At 43.7% G+C, this 17940-nt stretch overlaps 4 protein-coding genes across 4 annotated transcripts; all 4 read left to right on the top strand.

The window, feature by feature from the left end:
- The first annotated feature begins 1252 nt into the window (after positions 1 to 1252).
- Positions 1253 to 8052, top strand: LOC126557046 (uncharacterized). The gene is made up of 2 exons (XM_050212687.1): positions 1253 to 1473; positions 5621 to 8052. The coding sequence occupies exons 1-2, from the start codon at positions 1260 to 1262 to the stop codon at positions 8050 to 8052; spliced, it is 2646 nt and encodes an 881-aa protein (XP_050068644.1). The 5' UTR covers positions 1253 to 1259.
- Positions 8053 to 12021: 3969 nt separating this feature from the next.
- On the top strand, positions 12022 to 12764 carry LOC126559068 (glutathione S-transferase D5-like). The gene is made up of 2 exons (XM_050215172.1): positions 12022 to 12182; positions 12264 to 12764. Exons 1-2 carry the CDS (start codon positions 12051 to 12053, stop codon positions 12762 to 12764), a joined length of 633 nt encoding a protein of 210 aa, XP_050071129.1. The 5' UTR covers positions 12022 to 12050.
- A 1304-nt stretch (positions 12765 to 14068) lies between these two features.
- On the top strand, positions 14069 to 14776 carry LOC126559066 (glutathione S-transferase D5-like). The gene is made up of 2 exons (XM_050215170.1): positions 14069 to 14204; positions 14276 to 14776. The coding sequence occupies exons 1-2, from the start codon at positions 14073 to 14075 to the stop codon at positions 14774 to 14776; spliced, it is 633 nt and encodes a 210-aa protein (XP_050071127.1). The 5' UTR covers positions 14069 to 14072.
- Positions 14777 to 16980: 2204 nt separating this feature from the next.
- Positions 16981 to 17741, top strand: LOC126559067 (glutathione S-transferase 3-like). Its single transcript, XM_050215171.1, has 2 exons — positions 16981 to 17175; positions 17235 to 17741. Exons 1-2 carry the CDS (start codon positions 17044 to 17046, stop codon positions 17733 to 17735), a joined length of 633 nt encoding a protein of 210 aa, XP_050071128.1. The 5' UTR covers positions 16981 to 17043; the 3' UTR covers positions 17736 to 17741.
- The last annotated feature ends 199 nt before the right edge of the window (positions 17742 to 17940 follow it).

The raw sequence follows: 17940 nt of genomic DNA on the forward strand, positions 1-17940 counted from the left end.
AAAGCTAGCGTTCTAGCCTAGTTCTAGCGTTTAGGGCTGACTATCTAACTATCTGACTATGCAAGTCTAGTAAGCCATTTGATGGCCGGCGTGACTTTACGGTCGTTAAGTCAAGAAGAAGAAGGTATGAAACAATATTACTTAAAATTTAAAAATGACCATTAAATCCCTGCAAGCTGTATGACGTGGTACGAAATCAGTCAAATATAATATATGCAGGATGTTGAGTTGTATTAAATATTTATACATTTCCATACTTACATGAACAACACAATCAGATATAGAGGTTAGTTGAGATTCTAACAAATTGTTACGAATTTGTTTACCACCAATTAGATGATGAGCACCATCATAAACAAATTACAATCGTCGGTTCAACCTCCCGGGGGACGGATGTGTGGAAAGCCTTCCAACGTTCCTCTTTAGGTCAATGTAATGTTTATCCTTGAACGTCGGTGACATTGTCACCATGTCGGAGTGTACAGTCACGTTTTCACGCTGTCCAATATGGTGAGGATGAGTGGAGTATGGATGATTATATGATACACAGCATCTTCTGTTTGATTGAGAAGAAGCTGGTGGAACGGTTTGGTTGAATGCCAAATGGGCGAAACAAGTGTGAGGCGTGTGATGAAAACCCCCCGCCGGTCGCCCAGTTGGTCAGCTGTTACTGAACTCACTGAGTCACTTGTTGTTGCGGAAGTAGAACCACCCTTTTTCTTTGAACCGGTTTGGGTGACCCTGTTGCTGTGTTGCTGTTTTGCATTATTCTGTGGCGGCTCGTTGGTTATCAACCCACAGCCTCATGCAATCTGCTCCGGTCTGGTGGTGTGTTCAAAATCGTGAGGAATTCGTTTCGTCTGTTGTTTGCTTTGGAAAGAAAGATGGTGGCCCTCGATAGGGTCACGATGTCCGTGGAACGAACGATGTGAGGGAAGTTTTGAACACAATTTTCAGCTCGACACGTGATTCTCATTTTCATTTCTGTTTTTCGTTTCATGTCAGGTGTAACGGATGTTTTCGCTTGAAAGGAAGATTGTGTAGAGTAACCATATTAACCATCGTAAGCCGGATAGAGCTGTGCCCGGGCACCGAATGGAAGCAACATCGGTGGTGGTGGATTGCGATTCGGTCAGAACCGTATCCGGTAGCAACAGCACCCAGGCAACCGTTGCTGGTTGCTCCATGTCGCCACCCGTTCGGAGGACACTGTAAAGCATCCTGCACAACGTGAACACGCGTCACAAACCGACAAGGCCATGGGCGAGGAAAGTTTGGAGCGCAGCGACGGTAAGCTGCTGCAGCCGCACGTGGCCGATTATAGTCCGGTACGGCAGGAGCACCATCAACACCATCATCCTGCACAGATGCCACCACAGGACGAACCGTCGCCGGACGAACAGAGTGCCCGGGACGAGGATAACACCCAACGAAGCATCGTGTGTGGCCCCGCGGCAGCTTCCAAACTGATCGGTAAGTAAGTCAGCTTGTTGTTACCTAACGACGCGAAAGTTGCGTCACTTGCGAGAGTGCGTGCGCTGTGGATGGTTGCCGCGTGTTAACAGTGCACGATAACTGGCCCATTAGTCACTTTGTGCGCCGTCGAGATATGATATGTACGCCGTCCGTGAAGACGGCGACATTTTGTGTGAGATGGATGAGATGAATGATTCGCGAGATCTCGAGTCTTCATTGACAAGGGCCAACAGATGGCCAACAAAATGATTAAGGTCAATTGAATTGCGGCGCAATTGATGATCAGTTGATAAGCAAAAAGGGACAACACTATCCGTATGACTTGAGGATCGTAGTTTTCGAATGGTTGCTTTGTCGATGCCGTCTGTTCCAGGAAACTTACCACGGGCACGGCCTATTAATGGACGCATTACATTACGCGGGCTCTTGGATGCATGCTGATGATGGTGGTGAATGTGTTTATGCTTTTTAAAACTCCAAATCAAGCACTGTGCGTCAGGACGGGGTGAGTTAAAGAGACAGCAAAACATTTTGCTTGAAGATTATTGATTTGTTTTTGTGCAAAATATGACGTCTCTATGTGACGTTTACTTGAAAAAATGTTGTTATTCTGTTATAATAAGAAGGAACAATCCTTCGAAAGATTTTTTTTATGAAATCATCAAGAAAAGAAATAGGAGATTTAAAATTTTGACCGATCCGGGAAGTAGATTGAGCAAGTTATGAGGTTAATACAATCTGATGTTTGTGAACGAGCGTCATGTTGTGTTCATCAAATAGATGCCTGGCAAGATTACATCAGCCACAGTTATAGGTGTGAAAGCCTTTCCCATCGGTAATTGTCTTGAAGGTTGAGCAAAACTCGATGGGGTGAGTTGTTTTGCATAAAACTGAACCATGAAAGATTCGTTCGTTTTTCTGTGCGTGGCCCCGGGTAATTGTTGTATAGCGATTTGCTTTCGACGGGGTTTCGAGGGCACTAGGACAAACGCAACTTTGAAGTAAGTGTAACCGATACCCGTGTATTCATGTTTCTTTTTAATTCGAAAATCAGCTTCCACGTTGGACAACATTTTTGTAGCTTGCCGGTGAAGCTTGGTGAATGGCACATCAGCACTGTAACAAGCATCGCCACATCAAAACCATCACGACCATTCAGCCGCTGCTCCTATTTATAGGCCGTAACCCACATTTTAGGAGCAGCAAAACGATGCCAAAGAAAGAATACTCACGCCCGTATGCTGGCCGTGTTTGGGTTTTTGCGATTTTCGCGACAAAGAGATCGATCGAATAATGGTGTGTTTTTTGTATCCCTTTCTTGAAGGTAGTCGGCGGGTTCAATTGATCGTTTAAAGTCGTTAAACAACGTCCATCATTCTGTGGAGAAGGAGCTCTAGGAGCGCAGTTTCTTTATCGTAGCTGCGCTGCTGATTGTGGATGCGTGCGTGAATTGTTAACCTTGAATTGCCAACAGGCCATCATTACCCGGGGTTGGGGTCTGATACGGTACACAGAGGGATACAGATAAAAAAAACATCCCTGGGAAAAATGGAATGGCGTACGTAAGATCGTGCAAATTCCCCCCCGGGTTCCCATTGAGCGGCGTGTATATTTTTCCTTCTAATTGTCAACCGAATGATAGACAGATAAAGTCCACGAGTTTGCGAATACGTTTATCGCACAATTGGTAGTAATTGTTATCAGTTATAGTTGATTCAATGGCGTGTGGTTTGATCGCGATGAATGTTGGCCTTGAAGGAGAGAGAGAGAGCTGGAATAAAAATATCATGGATTTTGAAAAGGGTTGCCTGACTGAGGACAACATTGTAACACTTCTGTTTAGAAGAACAAAGGACAACGCATAATTAATTGTGATTGATCGATCGACTGACATAGGAGATTTCAGGGATAGAAAAGTTCGAGATCATTTGTTTCTGGACATAGTTCAACTCAAGATAGAAATACCACTGGTTACTTCTGCCAGATGACATCTTTCCAGTGGTAACTTCCAGATGTGCGTTCTGGTGATTTCAAGTTATTGGAGAACACATGTTTTATGAGAAGAAACCGTTTGATTGTAGCCTTTTACTCATTTTGAGGGCGCTTTGAACGTCAGACGATAAGGTTCTATTAATTTTTCGCAAGGGACTTTGGGGGACGCGGGTGTTTTTTTTACAGAAACATGACGGCAGCTCATCGATGATCATCCCAGGAATTCAAAAATCAATATTTAAAAATCCGGATGTATTGCATTCCAACAACGGGGACTCGGGGAGCATAGCGAGTTCGTTGGCTGGATCAGGTGAAGGGAGACCTGTCGGAGATCGGGTGCCTACATGGATGGGAAGCTGCAGCCAGGGATCGAGTTTCCTGCAGATCTATTGTTTTGCGGGCCGGCCATGTCACGACGACGTGCTCTTTAAAAGAGTAGGCCAACATGGATGATTGATTGATTGGAATAATGTTACTAAACAATTGATGTTAACAGACTTATTATTGGTATTCCATTCGATTCCTATTCGCGCTTTATTTAATGGAATTAGAAGAATATTCCTTCTTTTTGAATTTCCGAAGAGCAATAAAGTAGTGATTGAAGGCTGTCGGCATAGCAAAACAATCATTACTGAGTGATCATTTGCGAATGCACGTCTCCAAATAGTTGTCGGTGCGAATAGGACAGAATAAACGATGTGAATGTGATTGTGAATAGTGCCACAGTGGAGGATAACTTTCCATAGGATTTGCGCAGAGAAAAGAGGCCCCCCCCAAACTGTGGGCCCACGTGCATTAGTTTTCGATCCGTTCCGGTAAAGATTGGCACGTTGCGGCATGTGTTAACAATTTCGCTTACTTTTCACAACAGTAATGCGTGTTTGTTGTTGGTTCGTTCACGTGCAAATTTCCAATGTCATTTTGGGCAGGTTACCGTTCATTATCTTCCATTTCGCAGTTTGATACTGCTGCAAGTCAAATCTAACGAATGAAACCAATTTCCTCACCCGGCTTCGTACGGCTTTGCCGCTTCGTATGCCGGTCTGTTTCGTTATGGACAGAGCAGCGTCTATTTTGAGCATCTACCGCGCACTACCTTGATGCGAGTGTCCATTTCCATTGGCTCTGGCCAAGAAGGAAGGGCAGCTCATTTATTCAGTGCATGCGACTGATGACACACTGGTACCGGTGCAAGGTTAAGGTTATTGAAACACAACGAACGCACCTCGGTAGATTGGAAGAGTACTGGTTCACCAGAGCGTGTGTGTTTGTGGCTTATCCTTGCCAGAAAAACACATCACGATACAAAGTTCGGCCGCCATGAATTCATGGAAAAGATTTATATTTTTATTTGACCTGAAAAGTGTTTTAAGCAATTTGAATAGACTGAATCATGCACGGAATATTCCGTCTCGAATAAACGATTGTACCCAGGGAAACATAAATGGCCTGAAACAGTTTGATTATGTCTAATACTTCCTAAATTAAAGTGTTTAATGAAAGTGTGAATTCCTTTAAAAATGTTTGTTGCTACAAAATGTAGAAAGGAGACCGTTAGGGGTATGCGTTTCAGGACGTCCTAATGATCCCCCCGTATGATGATGATGGTAAATGTGGTATTCGTTTTGATAAATGTTTTGATTCCGTTTTTCGCAGGAATGGGTAAAGTACGGTCCGACCATGCGCACATGATTTGTTTATGATTGTTTGTAAAGCGATAAGAGAGAGAGCTGAAATCGGTTCCTAGACTTCCTTGGAAACATTCAAAAACTTTCAATTACAAATTTCCTGGAATCAATTTAAGCAAATTGAGCGATAAATTTGCATCTTTTTGGGGAACATTTTCAATCAAGAAAATGAAAAACAGAAATAAAAGCAAAACGGCATTCGCAAGCGTTCTCATGCTTATTGTATGCCGTCTTTATTGACGGTTGACAATTGGCTGCGTACGTACTACGCAGCCACGTTTGTGATGGGTTTGTGTACATGCTATCGTAATCTGGCTGCATTAACCCTTGTGTCTGTTTGTTATTATTCACTTGGCACAAAATAAGGCTTACTTTTTAAACGATACGCTTGATAAATTAAAAACATAAGTTTGAGTGTACGTATTTAATGATTTTACCTTCTACCCTTTTCTCTTACGTTGTAGATTCCGCACCAAAGCAACAGGAAGACACTCAAAACAAGCTCAACAAGGTGCTTCCACCGGCACCACTGGTGCTGGTACCGCATGGCGATAGCACTAACGAACCATCCCGGACGGATTATTCGGAAGAAAATACTCAGAATCAGGCTGATCAGTCGAACGGACGGGCAGCGTTATTACCGCGCAATGGTAGTGCAACCATTTGTCGTAGCATTTCCAACAGCACGATGCAACCAAATGCGAAACCCGGCCAAACGGAACGATACCGGCCACCCGAAGAAGGCGATCCTGAGGATGGTACGACCGAAGATGACTACGAGCTCGTACCACCGGACGGTGGCTGGGGATGGCTTGTGCTGGCCGGTTCGATGCTGGTAAACATTCTCGTCCCGGGTACGATCAAAAGCTTCGGTGTGCTTTTTGTCGAATTTCTGGAAGCGTTCCAAGCGTCACCCTCGACTGCCGCGTGGATTCCAGCACTTTGCTACTTTCTGTACAGCTCGCTGGGACCACTATCCAGCATTCTGTCGGTGAAGTACAGCTACCGTACAGTAACGATCGTTGGCGGTACGTTTGCGGCCGTCGGTATGATCATCACGTTCTGGGCCACCTCGGTAAACTATCTGTACATCAGTTACGGTGTGCTGGTCGGTACCGGAGCCGGCCTTTCCTTTCCACCGACCGTGTACATCGTTACGTCGTATTTCGTGAAGCTGCGCGGCCTTGCAAACGGACTGTGCATCTCAGGCAGTGCGCTTGGTTCGATCATTCTGCCACCGGTGCTACGTTTTCTACTCGAGAACTATGGCTATCGGGGTGCGTGTCTTATTATGGGCGGGATAACGCTAAACGTGTGGGTAGCGGCAATTTTCTACGAACCGGTGGAGAAGCACATGAAGCGTGTCCGGAAGGTGCAACCGTCTGTGGACGATGAGGAACTGGCGGCGGTGGTCGTTCAGCAGCGTGACGTCATCCTAGAGGAGTGTGAATCCAACGAAACTGATCCGCTGGCGGAAGAACCGGCGAATGGACCGATGACAATAAATGTAAATGCTTCGCAGACGCTCCTACCGCAAGGCAAGTCGACAAGTGTAAAACCAAAGTTTGCCATTACCGGCGATGATACTCCGACCATCTCGACGCCCACGCTTGAACACAAATCCCCGGACATATTCCGTTTCAATCCAAAGAACGGATTGATTGACAGTTTCGCGCGAAGTGCATCGGCTGCAGCCGTTCCGGTTTCGTACGGAAGAGATCGCGATGAAATGCTGGGTGGAGAAGTCGGAGGTGGAGGTAACAAACGGCAGAGGAAAATCAGCACACCTATCAAGGAGGAGCACCGAAACCTTACCTTCACCAGTCAGCTGAGTTCGAACTCGTTCCTTGGTAACGATGGTACGCTCGGTTCGTACTTCCGCCTGAATCGACTAAACTCAATGCGCAGTGGAGTCGGCCAACCGGGAAGAGATGGACAGCAGCTCGTGCATCGACCACCGAAGCGATCACCGTCGACTAGCAGCTTCCAGTACATGAGCACACCGTTCCACGGCAGTACACTGTCCACGCATCAGCCGAAAGAGTTCGCTTCCCATCTGTCGCTGCGTTCGTTCGGGGGCAGTGTTTCACGGACGGGCAAAACGTCCGGTCCGGCGGAAGATGATACGATGGATCAAAACAAAACGGACAAGAAAGGCGACAGTAAGACGTTCTTCGATTTGTCGCTGCTGAGCGATCCGACCTACCTCGTGATCCTGATCTCGAACTCGACGAACGCGATCGGTTACACCAACTTTATCATTCTGCTGCCGGCGTACGCCATTTCGCTCGGGTTTGACAAGAGCTTGGCCGCGTACCTGCTATCGATCGTGTCGACGCTCGATCTTGTCGGTCGTATCGGTGGTTCGGCTCTGTCCGATACCAATCTCATACCCAAGACGTGGTACTTTGTGGGTGGGTTGTCGATATCGGGGTTGGCCCTCGCACTATTACCAACCGTCCGCGATTATACGATGGTGAGCGTGTTTTGTGGGCTATTTGGACTCGCGTCCGGTACGTACGTTGGGATTACGGCAGTTATTATGGCTGATATGTTGGGTACCGAGCGGCTTACCTCGTCGTATGGGATCAGTCTGTTCGTCAACGGTATCCTCCAGCTGGTTGGTCCACCGATCTGTGGCGTGATCTTCGAACGGATGGGCATGTATCAACCGTTGTTCACAGCGCTCGGGTTTGTGCTACTCGGTGGATCGGCTCTGTGGGGCTTCATGCCGCTGATCAATCGACAGAAGCGAAGAAAAGCGGAAGCAGAGGCTAAGGCAGCAGCGGAATCTTCAAAGGTATTACCAGACCTTCCACAGCAACCGTACGACGAGGACGATGATGTGCCGTTGCAGTTGAAGCGTGACGGAGTGGACAGATCAATCGCCGCTTGATAGAAAGGGACGAATTTTTGCTGCATTTTTGCACTTAATGACAATTTCACGCTCATAAAGAGTAACGAGAGAGGAGGAATCTTTCCCTCAAGGACAGAAGCACTAGGAAGGAAGTAGAGACAGGTTAGAGTTGGCGGTAGTAGAACCAAGCTGATTCAGCAAGATAAAAGTGACCATATATTAGATAGAACCAGAGGAAAGAAACATTAGAGTAAGAAAATAGTGGCCACCATGGCTTACCTAGCAGGTGACTCGGTCTGCTCGGTCCAAACGCTCGAAAGCAAGGGGGAATAAAGTTAGGGAGTGAAGCAGGTCAGAATCCAAATAGTATTAATTAGAGCGGTGGTTCTCAACCACACTGATTGGTAGTGAGTGGCCGACACACAGCTCTCACCATTTCATCTATCACGTTTCACGCGTGCCTCTCAAAAAAACAATCGTCGTACCGGACAAAAAAACACAATACGTGGACGTGTGATCTGTTCCGATGCTGTGAGAAGTATGCCGAACCTGTTGATGACCGGTATCGTTTAGTAGCGATTTTTTAAAATCAGTTATGTCCATTTTAACCACGACCGCATAACATTTCCTGCTCTTGAAGAGTGCGTTGCACGCCGATACGGACGGACAGTATAGATGAATTTTTAATTCACGAGCGTGTGACATTTTAGTATGAGGTAAAAGTATTGTAAATGGAGGAGTATATTCAACTTCAAACTGTTTGACCAAGAGCCTATTAGATTGTATTAGATTGTGTTTCTTTTTCGATTTTCCCTCCCTTTTCTATTGCTTTACCGTGCTCGGATGGAATAGGTTTGCGTGTGTGTTTGCGTATGTGCGTAATTGATTGGGTGAGTGATCGAGTGAGCCCCTGAGGAATGTAAGGATTTACCAAAATAAACCAAACCGAGAACGACAACGTAGCTAAAGGCGGAAGATGTTTAGCGTTTAGCGGAAGGACGGTACTGCGATGAGTACACATAACTATAATATACAATTTCAATATACAATTTATTTTTTGCCACTAAAACGGAACTAAAACAGGATGTAGATAAAACTATCGATAAAAAAAAATATAGATCAAACCATATCCATTTCACTCCAATCATCTTCACTCGCAAAGATGTCCGAAAAGCCTATGTGTTTTATGAATTCAATGCTTATTTAGATTCCTTTGTATTTCTTCGCTTCGTTTCGAAAGCATGCGCAGGAAGTACGGATAGGAGCAGATGGCATGTATCATAATTAGATAACATGACGAGTGAGGAGAGTTGATTTCCACATGTTATTGAGTTCTTCGCGTTGACGAATTGCCTGGGAACAAAGGCATACTTTGGAAAGCGCCATAATTTTCTTTCCCTTTAATTTCATAGCTGATACATTTAACCTATCACACTGAGGTATCCCTGTAATCCTCAGACTGACTATCCATTTACTCTCTTTCGTTAAACCAATATACTTTGAAAAATCAGGGTTTCAAACATCTTGTTAATATTCCTGTAGAACGGCCAGGCCTTATTGCTAGGATTCAAACATCTATATGAACTGAATATATCTTTCCTCCCGTGCATTGCAAATATGGTGGGTTATATATCACATCCAGCATGCGTTTTGATTGTCCTTTTTTAAAAATTGTATATTCGATTCTCTATACTACAGTACAACAGGTTGGTTGATTGATGATGATTGATGATTGATTCTACTGTCTTCTTCAAGATCTGTAAGTGACTTTAAGTTGACTTTAGATGGTAAATTTACCTACATAAAGATTACAATTCACAATATTTTGTTAATACTTGAGTTAATGGTTCAATCCATTTGTATCATATATATTACAGTGTTTTCTCTCATTATATAGTTCAGCTTTTTAACAACATTTTCGCAACACGATTCTGAAGACAATTGTATTACGTAATTCTAAAGTTGTGATGATAATCATCATGTGAACAAGTCTAGTCACGTACTCAAACATCATACACCAGTGAGGTTTTCCTGGAACGAAACGAAATACCGGGAAGGATTAATCTCATTGTAACGAGAGTTAGTGATGGTGACTTCTGTCAAGTACTGGGCGCCTCCAGCAGTGCTCTATATCATGTCCTTAACCACTTTAGAGTGCTGCTCCAGCGCTGCACGGGTAAACAAAGGGGGGCGGTTTCAGTTCTCCTCACACTCGGGCAAAGTTTTCTTTTCGAAATTATTCTCTTTTTCTTTGCGCATTGCTCTGGTTGGGTTGCTATGATTGCAATGTGTGCGTGTGAGGAGTGTTGTTTCAATAATTATTATTGTACATTTATGAATATATTTGTTTCATGATATGACTTACATATCTTATATTATCCCAATCGAACCGCCCCCCGTAGTGAGGAATGACTGTCAAATTACGTGTTATCGGCAAGTCTAGCAAGAATTGGACATTTAAATCGGAGGAAGACTGACCAACTTTGTAATATCGGCAAGTATAGTAGACATAAGATAGCCGGCGTGACCTTAGAAGGTCGTTAAGCCAAGAAGAAAAAGATAATATGCAAACAATTGGGGTGGTTCGGTGGCGGAATCAGTAGCGACGACACCGATGGCTCTCCATACGCAAGACTTAACTATCTAGCTACGTGCCCACTAAGTCAAGGAAGACAGAAACAATATGCAGCGACCTCTGTAAAAACTAGATGTATATGTTTGGCAAGTAAATGAAGGTATTAATCAATTTTAAAGACGTGTTCTCCAGCAGTAACCTTCAAATTAGTCATCTTTAGGCGAAATCGACTCTTAAACATACAGTAAATATTATCAAAAAAAAGTTATGTTTCGTTAAACTTGCTAGGCCAGCCATCGAAAGTCTTACAACACTTGTTGATGATAATTTGAACCACGGTCCTGCTTTAATTCACATTTTGTGGGGAATTTGTTTAAAATATATTTTTTTCAAGAACCCAGGCATAAACACCTATTGATACAGCTCTAACGATAGAATAGGAAAATAACAACAACAAAATCCTGGTAATCGATCTTTTTTCCCGTTAAAACGGCCGAACCGTTTTGCTAATAACGATCTTTTACACGTGTCACAAAATGACAGCTTTCCAATGTAATATTTCTTCAAATAACTTTAAGAACATTTTACAAAAGTTAAGTATTTTGAAAAAAACAAACAAACAAACTTGTGCTTACCCCTTGGTAAGCTATTTATTTGCTTCTGCTTTTCTAGCTAATTCAGTCATAGAATCATTGAAATACATTTTACTTTATGTATTTTAACATTTTTTGGAATGATTTATTTAAAATTAAGATATGCAAAAACAGAACTATTCAAATTTACAACTTCGTGGAAGACAATAAAAAGCAAAGTGAGGAAAAAGGGAAATGAGTATTGTATGATAACAAGCTCTTTTTTAAAATCTGTCCAGTTGCTACCAACGAAACGATTGATAGCTGTGGCAAAACGGTGAGCAAACGACGAGCAAAGCAAATGATGTACAACAATAGATAAGATAACGCATCGAAGTTTGATCAATTTTGCCCATAAAGTACGAGCAGGGTTATTTTTAAAATGATGATCCAAAAACAATTGTAAGCTAAATCATTCAACAAATTCTTATAATCAAATCCAAATCATCGAACTTTGCTGTAAAAAGGTTAAAAAAAAGTACTGCAAATCATTAACCAGTCATCATTTCGTCAGCATCAAACATCAACCACTTGTCGTCGTCCAACGTCGTCGCTCGAGCAATGTTTAATGAATGAAACCACTCGATGGAAGCGAGCCAACCCGCAATGGACCCAAAACATTTCATCATACCTGTACCGCGCTCGAACCTATCCTCGCTAATCCACCGGCGTCTAATTGTGTTCCTGGGTATGTGTGTGTGTGTGCGAGTGTTTTGGGACCACCGAATATTCATTCGGAAGTATATAACTGCCCGTCCGACGGGTGGATCTGTATCAGTCGTGTTTGAGCGTTGTTCGTTTACCAATCATTGTTAAATCGTGATCCCCCGATGGAGCTTTACTTTAACATTGTGTCACCGCCGTGCCAGACTGTGCTGCTGGTAGGCAAAAAGCTCGGCATCACCTTCGACCTGAAGGAAGTCAATCCCCATCTGCCGGAAGTGCGAGAAGAGCTGAAGAAGGTAAGTTTAGGACAAACCCCCCCAGCTGGAAAGCACCTTGCATCGCAATTAATCATTCGTTTGGTATCGGTTGCTCTCTAGTACAATCCTCAGCACACCATACCGACGTTCATCGAGGATGGACACGTTATTTGGGAGTCGTACGCCATCGCCATCTATCTGGTGGAAAAGTACGGCAAAGACGATTCACTCTACCCGAAAGACGCGAAGGTACGCTCGATCGTGAACCAGCGGCTGTTCTTCGACAATGGCTTAATGTTCAAGAGTGCCATCGAGTACGTGGAGTGTATTCTGAAAAAAAAGCTTGAACCAACGGAAGAGATGGTGCAGAAGCTGAAGAAGTCGCTCGGACTGTTGGAATCATTCGTGAAGGAACGCTCGTTCGTCGCTGCCGATCATCTGACGATCGCCGACATTTGTTTGCTGAGCAGCGTGACGATGCTGGGCGGGCTGAAGTATGATTTGGAACCGTACCCAGGCATTCAGGCATGGGTTGGACGTGTGACGGGCGAGCTGCCAAACTATGCCGAATTCCACAAGGAACTGCTCGAGAAGAGCCTGGAGTACATTAAAACGTTGTAGGGCATAGGCGGTTGCGATGAAGGAGACATTAAAATTTAAAGGTTTCTCGCATCCCATTCGAAACATTCCCAATTATTGATTGTTTCACTTATCACATCGTTTTGTTTTTTCGTGTGTTATGCTGACATAAAGAAAAGATCTTGAAATAGCAATAAAAATATTTGCTTTCTATAATTTAATAAACGAACATTCAATTAAAATGTAACAAATTTCCAACATTCTTTAGTTGTATGTAGTAAGAATTCTTCACAATTTTTGCATAAATTAAATTAGCTTACCATCCGTTATGATTTCAAATTTTGATATTTTAAATTTAAACCAACTGTCGCTTACCTTTTTTCACATTTTTCCTGGTTAATTGCTGGTTGAAAAAATCATAACAAAAAACTGAACTGAACGATTGAACAGCTAAAATAAATATAAAGATAATTAATAAGCAAACTTGCATAATCCTAAAATAATAATTCCACTATTGGTTATTGGAATAAAATCGATTAGATACAGTTATAGAGAATCATTGAATCATTAAACATTGTTTGTTTTCTCTTGAAATATCAAACGATGTCAGCATATTACATCTCGGATAAAGCTATAATAATTTAGCTCAGTTACTACTAATAGAGTAAATAATAGTGTAAAAGGAAAATTTGACAAAAATATCATTACCACGCACGACATTTGATTCGCTAATTACGATACCAGATACACATAGCGTGTCCGTGTGTTAGTGCTAGCCGAGAATGGAATTATTTATGCTTCAACGCTACCAACCGACACACCATTACAGCACCAGATCTCTCTTACCTTTACCGCCTAAACTAAACAACAATCATTCAACGCCACACTCATTATGACGCTGCTGAATCTCCACCCCACAACGGGAGGAACCAAAATACACCCAAACTTGGGGTATCTCTTCCCACTGTAGGGTGTGTTTCTGTGGCGTACATCGTTTATCGACCGATGGGGGAGACCACCGTCGAGTGTAGAAAACGAAAACGACGCAGTCCAGCGATTCATATCTCGTTGGAGTCCACACGGTCACACATTGTACACACACAAATTTTGACCAGTCATGCTGCTTTACCGGCAAGCAACAATCAGCAAGTGTTGGTGATGTGTCCGTGGTCTGACATCATCGCACCACCAGCAAATCGTTGCAGACAAGCTCCCGGGTATTTGTTGTGTGTAGCTGCATCAGGGCTACTCTCTCGTATGCTGTGGTATTATAAAACCACCGGCAAACGTTAGCTTCTCGGACAGTCATCTTTTAGTCGTTGGGAGTTGCGTTCAGACGCAGTTACAGTGATGGATTACTACTACAGTCTTGTGTCGCCACCGTGCCAGAGTGCAATACTGGTCGCAAAGAAGCTCGGTATTACGCTGAACCTGAAAAAAACGAACGTTCATGATCCGGCTGAACGAGATGCACTAACAAAGGTACTGACACGGTGGAATACTTCCAAAAGGGACCTTTTTCTTATACTTTGCTTTTGCATTCTGTTCTCTAGCTTAACCCGCAACACACCATCCCGACACTGGTGGACAATGGGCACGTCGTGTGGGAATCGTACGCGATCGTTACATATTTGGTGGATGCCTACGGAAAGGATGATGCCCTCTACCCGAAAGATCCGAAGGTACGGTCGATTGTGAACCAACGGCTGTTCTTCGATATCGGTACGCTGTACAAGCAGCTGATCGAAATCATCCATCTAGTGATGAAGAAGGAGCAACCCACCGATGAGCAGATGGAAAAGCTGAAGAAAGCTGTCGATCTGTTGGAACACTTTGTTACGGAACGTCCGTACGCTGCGGCGGATCATCTGACGGTGGCGGATATTTGTTTGCTGGGTACAGTGACTGCAATGAACTGGCTGAAGTATGATCTGGAACCGTTCCCACACGTGAGGGCGTGGATTGAGCGCGTTACGGCCGAAATTCCTGACTATGCTGAGTTCCGGAAGGATGCAGAACAGGCGATCAAGGAGTACATCGCCAATCGAAAGTGATAAGACTGACGGGAGATGTGATGTTTTCGTGAAGAGTTAGAATAGTTTGTGTAATGTTCAGTCGGTAGAGTTTGTTAGAAGAGGAAGAGTATGTGGAAATTGTAATCTTTCATTTAAATGAGTTGATGTGAAATAGATGTATCATCGTGAGCTGGCGTTTTTTTAATGAACTGTTGAGATAGGGTTGTTGAGTTGAGGTTTAGCAATGCTTTTAGTATACATAATGACAGGCGATCCGGTACTAGTATTGAGTTCGTTACTATCACTAGTCCATCTTTTTTATCTTTTACCAGTATTTTGCATGTTCATATCACGCCGGTTTCTTTCTAACACTATTGCGATTATTAAAAGACCTTTACCGGCTACTGAGATGTGATTCGCTGTTCGATGGCGATGGCCATATGGTGCTGATCATTACTTTAGTACTACTACTTCTACGATACTTCTAGAAAAGGGATGTTGGATGTGAGTACTTCTGTACGGTTCCTTTATGAGTCACCATAAGCAACATAACTGAAAACATTGAAAATATGAACAATATCTCGCGTACGTGTAGGAGAAATTTCTAATTGCACAGCTTTAGCTTGGAGAGAAGTATTGAGTCAAAGTATATTAACATGTTGCATCAGCTTTATCTGCTAATACTATATCTGTTACATACACCTCGATGGTCCAGTCACATGTTCAGCTAAAATGCTTCCTGCTAATAATGCCTCAAGGCCGACCTCTTGGTTCATAACCTTTGAAACCATAATTATGGTATACGACCTTCTTCTTCTTCTTCTTCTTCTTCTTTCTTTTTTTCTTGGCTTAACGACCATAAGGAAACGCCGGTCATCGAATGGCTTACTATACTTAACTATACCACGTAGTTGGACAGTCACTCCTCAGTACGGGATGACGATCCCCGGATCGTCCGGATGGGATTTGAACCCCATTTGAAGATCGGGGTTCACCGGGCCGCCCCAACAACCTAAAAGGGCTTTACGAGCAAGACCGTCCTGGGCCATTCTCATAACATAACTAGTCAAGACTGCACAATGCTACTCTACCGATGTTCTTCCACACATATGGCACTAAAACTCCTTCCGAGCATCATCCTTTTAAACGCGCCTTAGAGTAATCCGTCAGTTTTGGAATGGTCATGTCTCAGCGGCGTTTGTGAGTACTGGAGTTGTCAAGATTTTACATAGTCCTTGTTTCGTCTGTCGTTAATTTTTCGGTGTTTGTAGTGGAGAATATTTACGAATATTTACGATCTAGCGCTATCTAGCACATATACAAGCCATCTACTGGTTTACCTGACTTATTGATAGCACGTTAAAAAGTCAATCAGTCAGTCATAAGGTAAGGAATAATCCTGGCGTTCCAGCGTTGTTCGTTGAAATCGCTGATAGCGATCGTTGAACTAAGTACTCTTACAAAATGTTGTCGCCCCTATTATAGTAGTTTATTATTGTTATGCTGATGATTTACTGTTCTTGTAGACATTAGAATCATAATTTTTGACCCGTTGGAACGTTTCCGCGTAAGTATCGCTTCATCTGCAATGTCAGTCAACCACCAACAAACCGGTTCGGGTCACTGCTAATATTCCTAGTTTCAAAAACGAAGTGAAGAAGCCGTACGAGCGTACGTCCCAAATTGCAAATCTCTAAGCTGTAAACTATGTATCAATAAAGCGCAAACGAAGGGTTGATTCGTAAAGATAAGATAAATCCATTGCAGGCAATAGCTAGAGAGTAGATTGGTTGGTCGATCACGCACATGCTAGCACATTTCGTATGTTGGGCGTATAATTTAATTTGCCTGCATAAAAGAGGTTGAACGTTGCGCTGACGCGTTTCCTCTTCTGTTTAAGCTATGTTCTTTAGCATCACACGCACACATTTCGATTGTATACAGTGAGAGAATAATCGCACCAAGCAAAAACTCTCATCATCAGCAGGGTTCTTTCTGGAAGAGCTGCAAACGCTTGCAACAACCATGGGATGAATAAGCAATCTAAAGCAATTTTTTCTTTTTACAGTAGATCACCAAAGATCATGTAGCAAATCTATCACTATCACTTGAAACGCTCATGGTTGTGTACATTCAGAACATACAATCATCCCGGGAACCCCTGCAAACCACTCTAGTTTGCCCCCTGTTTGCGGGAGATAACATTTCGCTGGACACGGGGTGTACACGTCCGGTACGCATCGATCGATTTAACGCTCCACAGTGCCGTGTTTGCCAGCGCCGAGACCGAACAACGCACACAAACGATGGATCTGTATTACCACATTCGTTCCGCACCATGTCAACCAGTGGTGTTTCTTGCCAAGCATATGGGGCTGGAGCTGAACTACAAAGTGATCAGTATATACGATCCTAAGGATTTTGAAGTGCTTAAGCAGGTACGTATACTGGAAATTGGTCAAATGTAGCGAATAAACCATAATCTGTCCGCACTTAGGTCAATCCCCAGCACACCATCCCCACGCTGGTTGACAACGGGCATGCGCTGTGGGAATCGTACGCCATCCTGATCTATCTGGCGGAGAAGTACGCGCTGGACGACAGTCTCTATCCGAAGGACTTGATCGAACGATCGGTGGTCCATCAGCGTCTGTTTTTCGATAGTGGAAGCTTTCAGAACATCTCGCTGCAATCGCTGATACTGCACTTCCGCAACAAACCGATCCCGGATGAAAATTTGGCCAAGATTAAGCGTGCGGTCGATGTGCTGGAGATGTATCTCACCGATACGCCGTACGTCGCCGGTCAAAAGCTGACGATCGCCGATTTCTCCATCTTTGTGAGCGTTTGCTCGCTGGACATGATAAAGTACGATCTAACGTCCTACCCGAACATTGTGCGCTGGTTCGAGAAGATGGGAACGCACATTCCAGACCTGGCCGCAATGCGCAAGGAGATCGACCTTGGGCTGAAAGCGCTGCTGGCTTCAATGGACTAGTGAACCTCGAATGGAGGGGGCGAATCACTCTGATCGTACGATCCGTTTGTGATAGGCGAATAAAGTGTTTTGTTGCTTCTTGAAATGTGTGTCCCAGTGGATGTTCCCCTATTGCAGGTGGCCGAACAGTGACTTGCATCGTGATATCGAGGTAAACGTGCACACCGATGTGATAAGATAGTGAGCGAACGTTAGGCAAAAATAA

Source organism: Anopheles maculipalpis, chromosome 2RL, assembly GCF_943734695.1.
Source record: "Anopheles maculipalpis chromosome 2RL, idAnoMacuDA_375_x, whole genome shotgun sequence".
NCBI lineage: Eukaryota > Metazoa > Arthropoda > Insecta > Diptera > Culicidae > Anopheles > Anopheles maculipalpis.

Excerpts from the sequence above, each read along its gene's own strand:
- LOC126557046 (XM_050212687.1), top strand. The coding sequence starts at position 1,260 with ATGGGCGAGGAAAGTTTGGAGCGCAGCGACGGTAAGCTGCTGCAGCCG. Across the intron at positions 1,474-5,620 it reads GGCAGCTTCCAAACTGATCG|ATTCCGCACCAAAGCAACAG; the intron begins GTAAGTAAGTCA and ends CTTACGTTGTAG.
- LOC126559068 (XM_050215172.1), top strand. The coding sequence starts at position 12,051 with ATGGAGCTTTACTTTAACATTGTGTCACCGCCGTGCCAGACTGTGCTG. Across the intron at positions 12,183-12,263 it reads TGCGAGAAGAGCTGAAGAAG|TACAATCCTCAGCACACCAT; the intron begins GTAAGTTTAGGA and ends GTTGCTCTCTAG.
- LOC126559067 (XM_050215171.1), top strand. The coding sequence starts at position 17,044 with ATGGATCTGTATTACCACATTCGTTCCGCACCATGTCAACCAGTGGTG. Across the intron at positions 17,176-17,234 it reads ATTTTGAAGTGCTTAAGCAG|GTCAATCCCCAGCACACCAT; the intron begins GTACGTATACTG and ends GTCCGCACTTAG.
- LOC126559066 (XM_050215170.1), top strand. The coding sequence starts at position 14,073 with ATGGATTACTACTACAGTCTTGTGTCGCCACCGTGCCAGAGTGCAATA. Across the intron at positions 14,205-14,275 it reads AACGAGATGCACTAACAAAG|CTTAACCCGCAACACACCAT; the intron begins GTACTGACACGG and ends TCTGTTCTCTAG.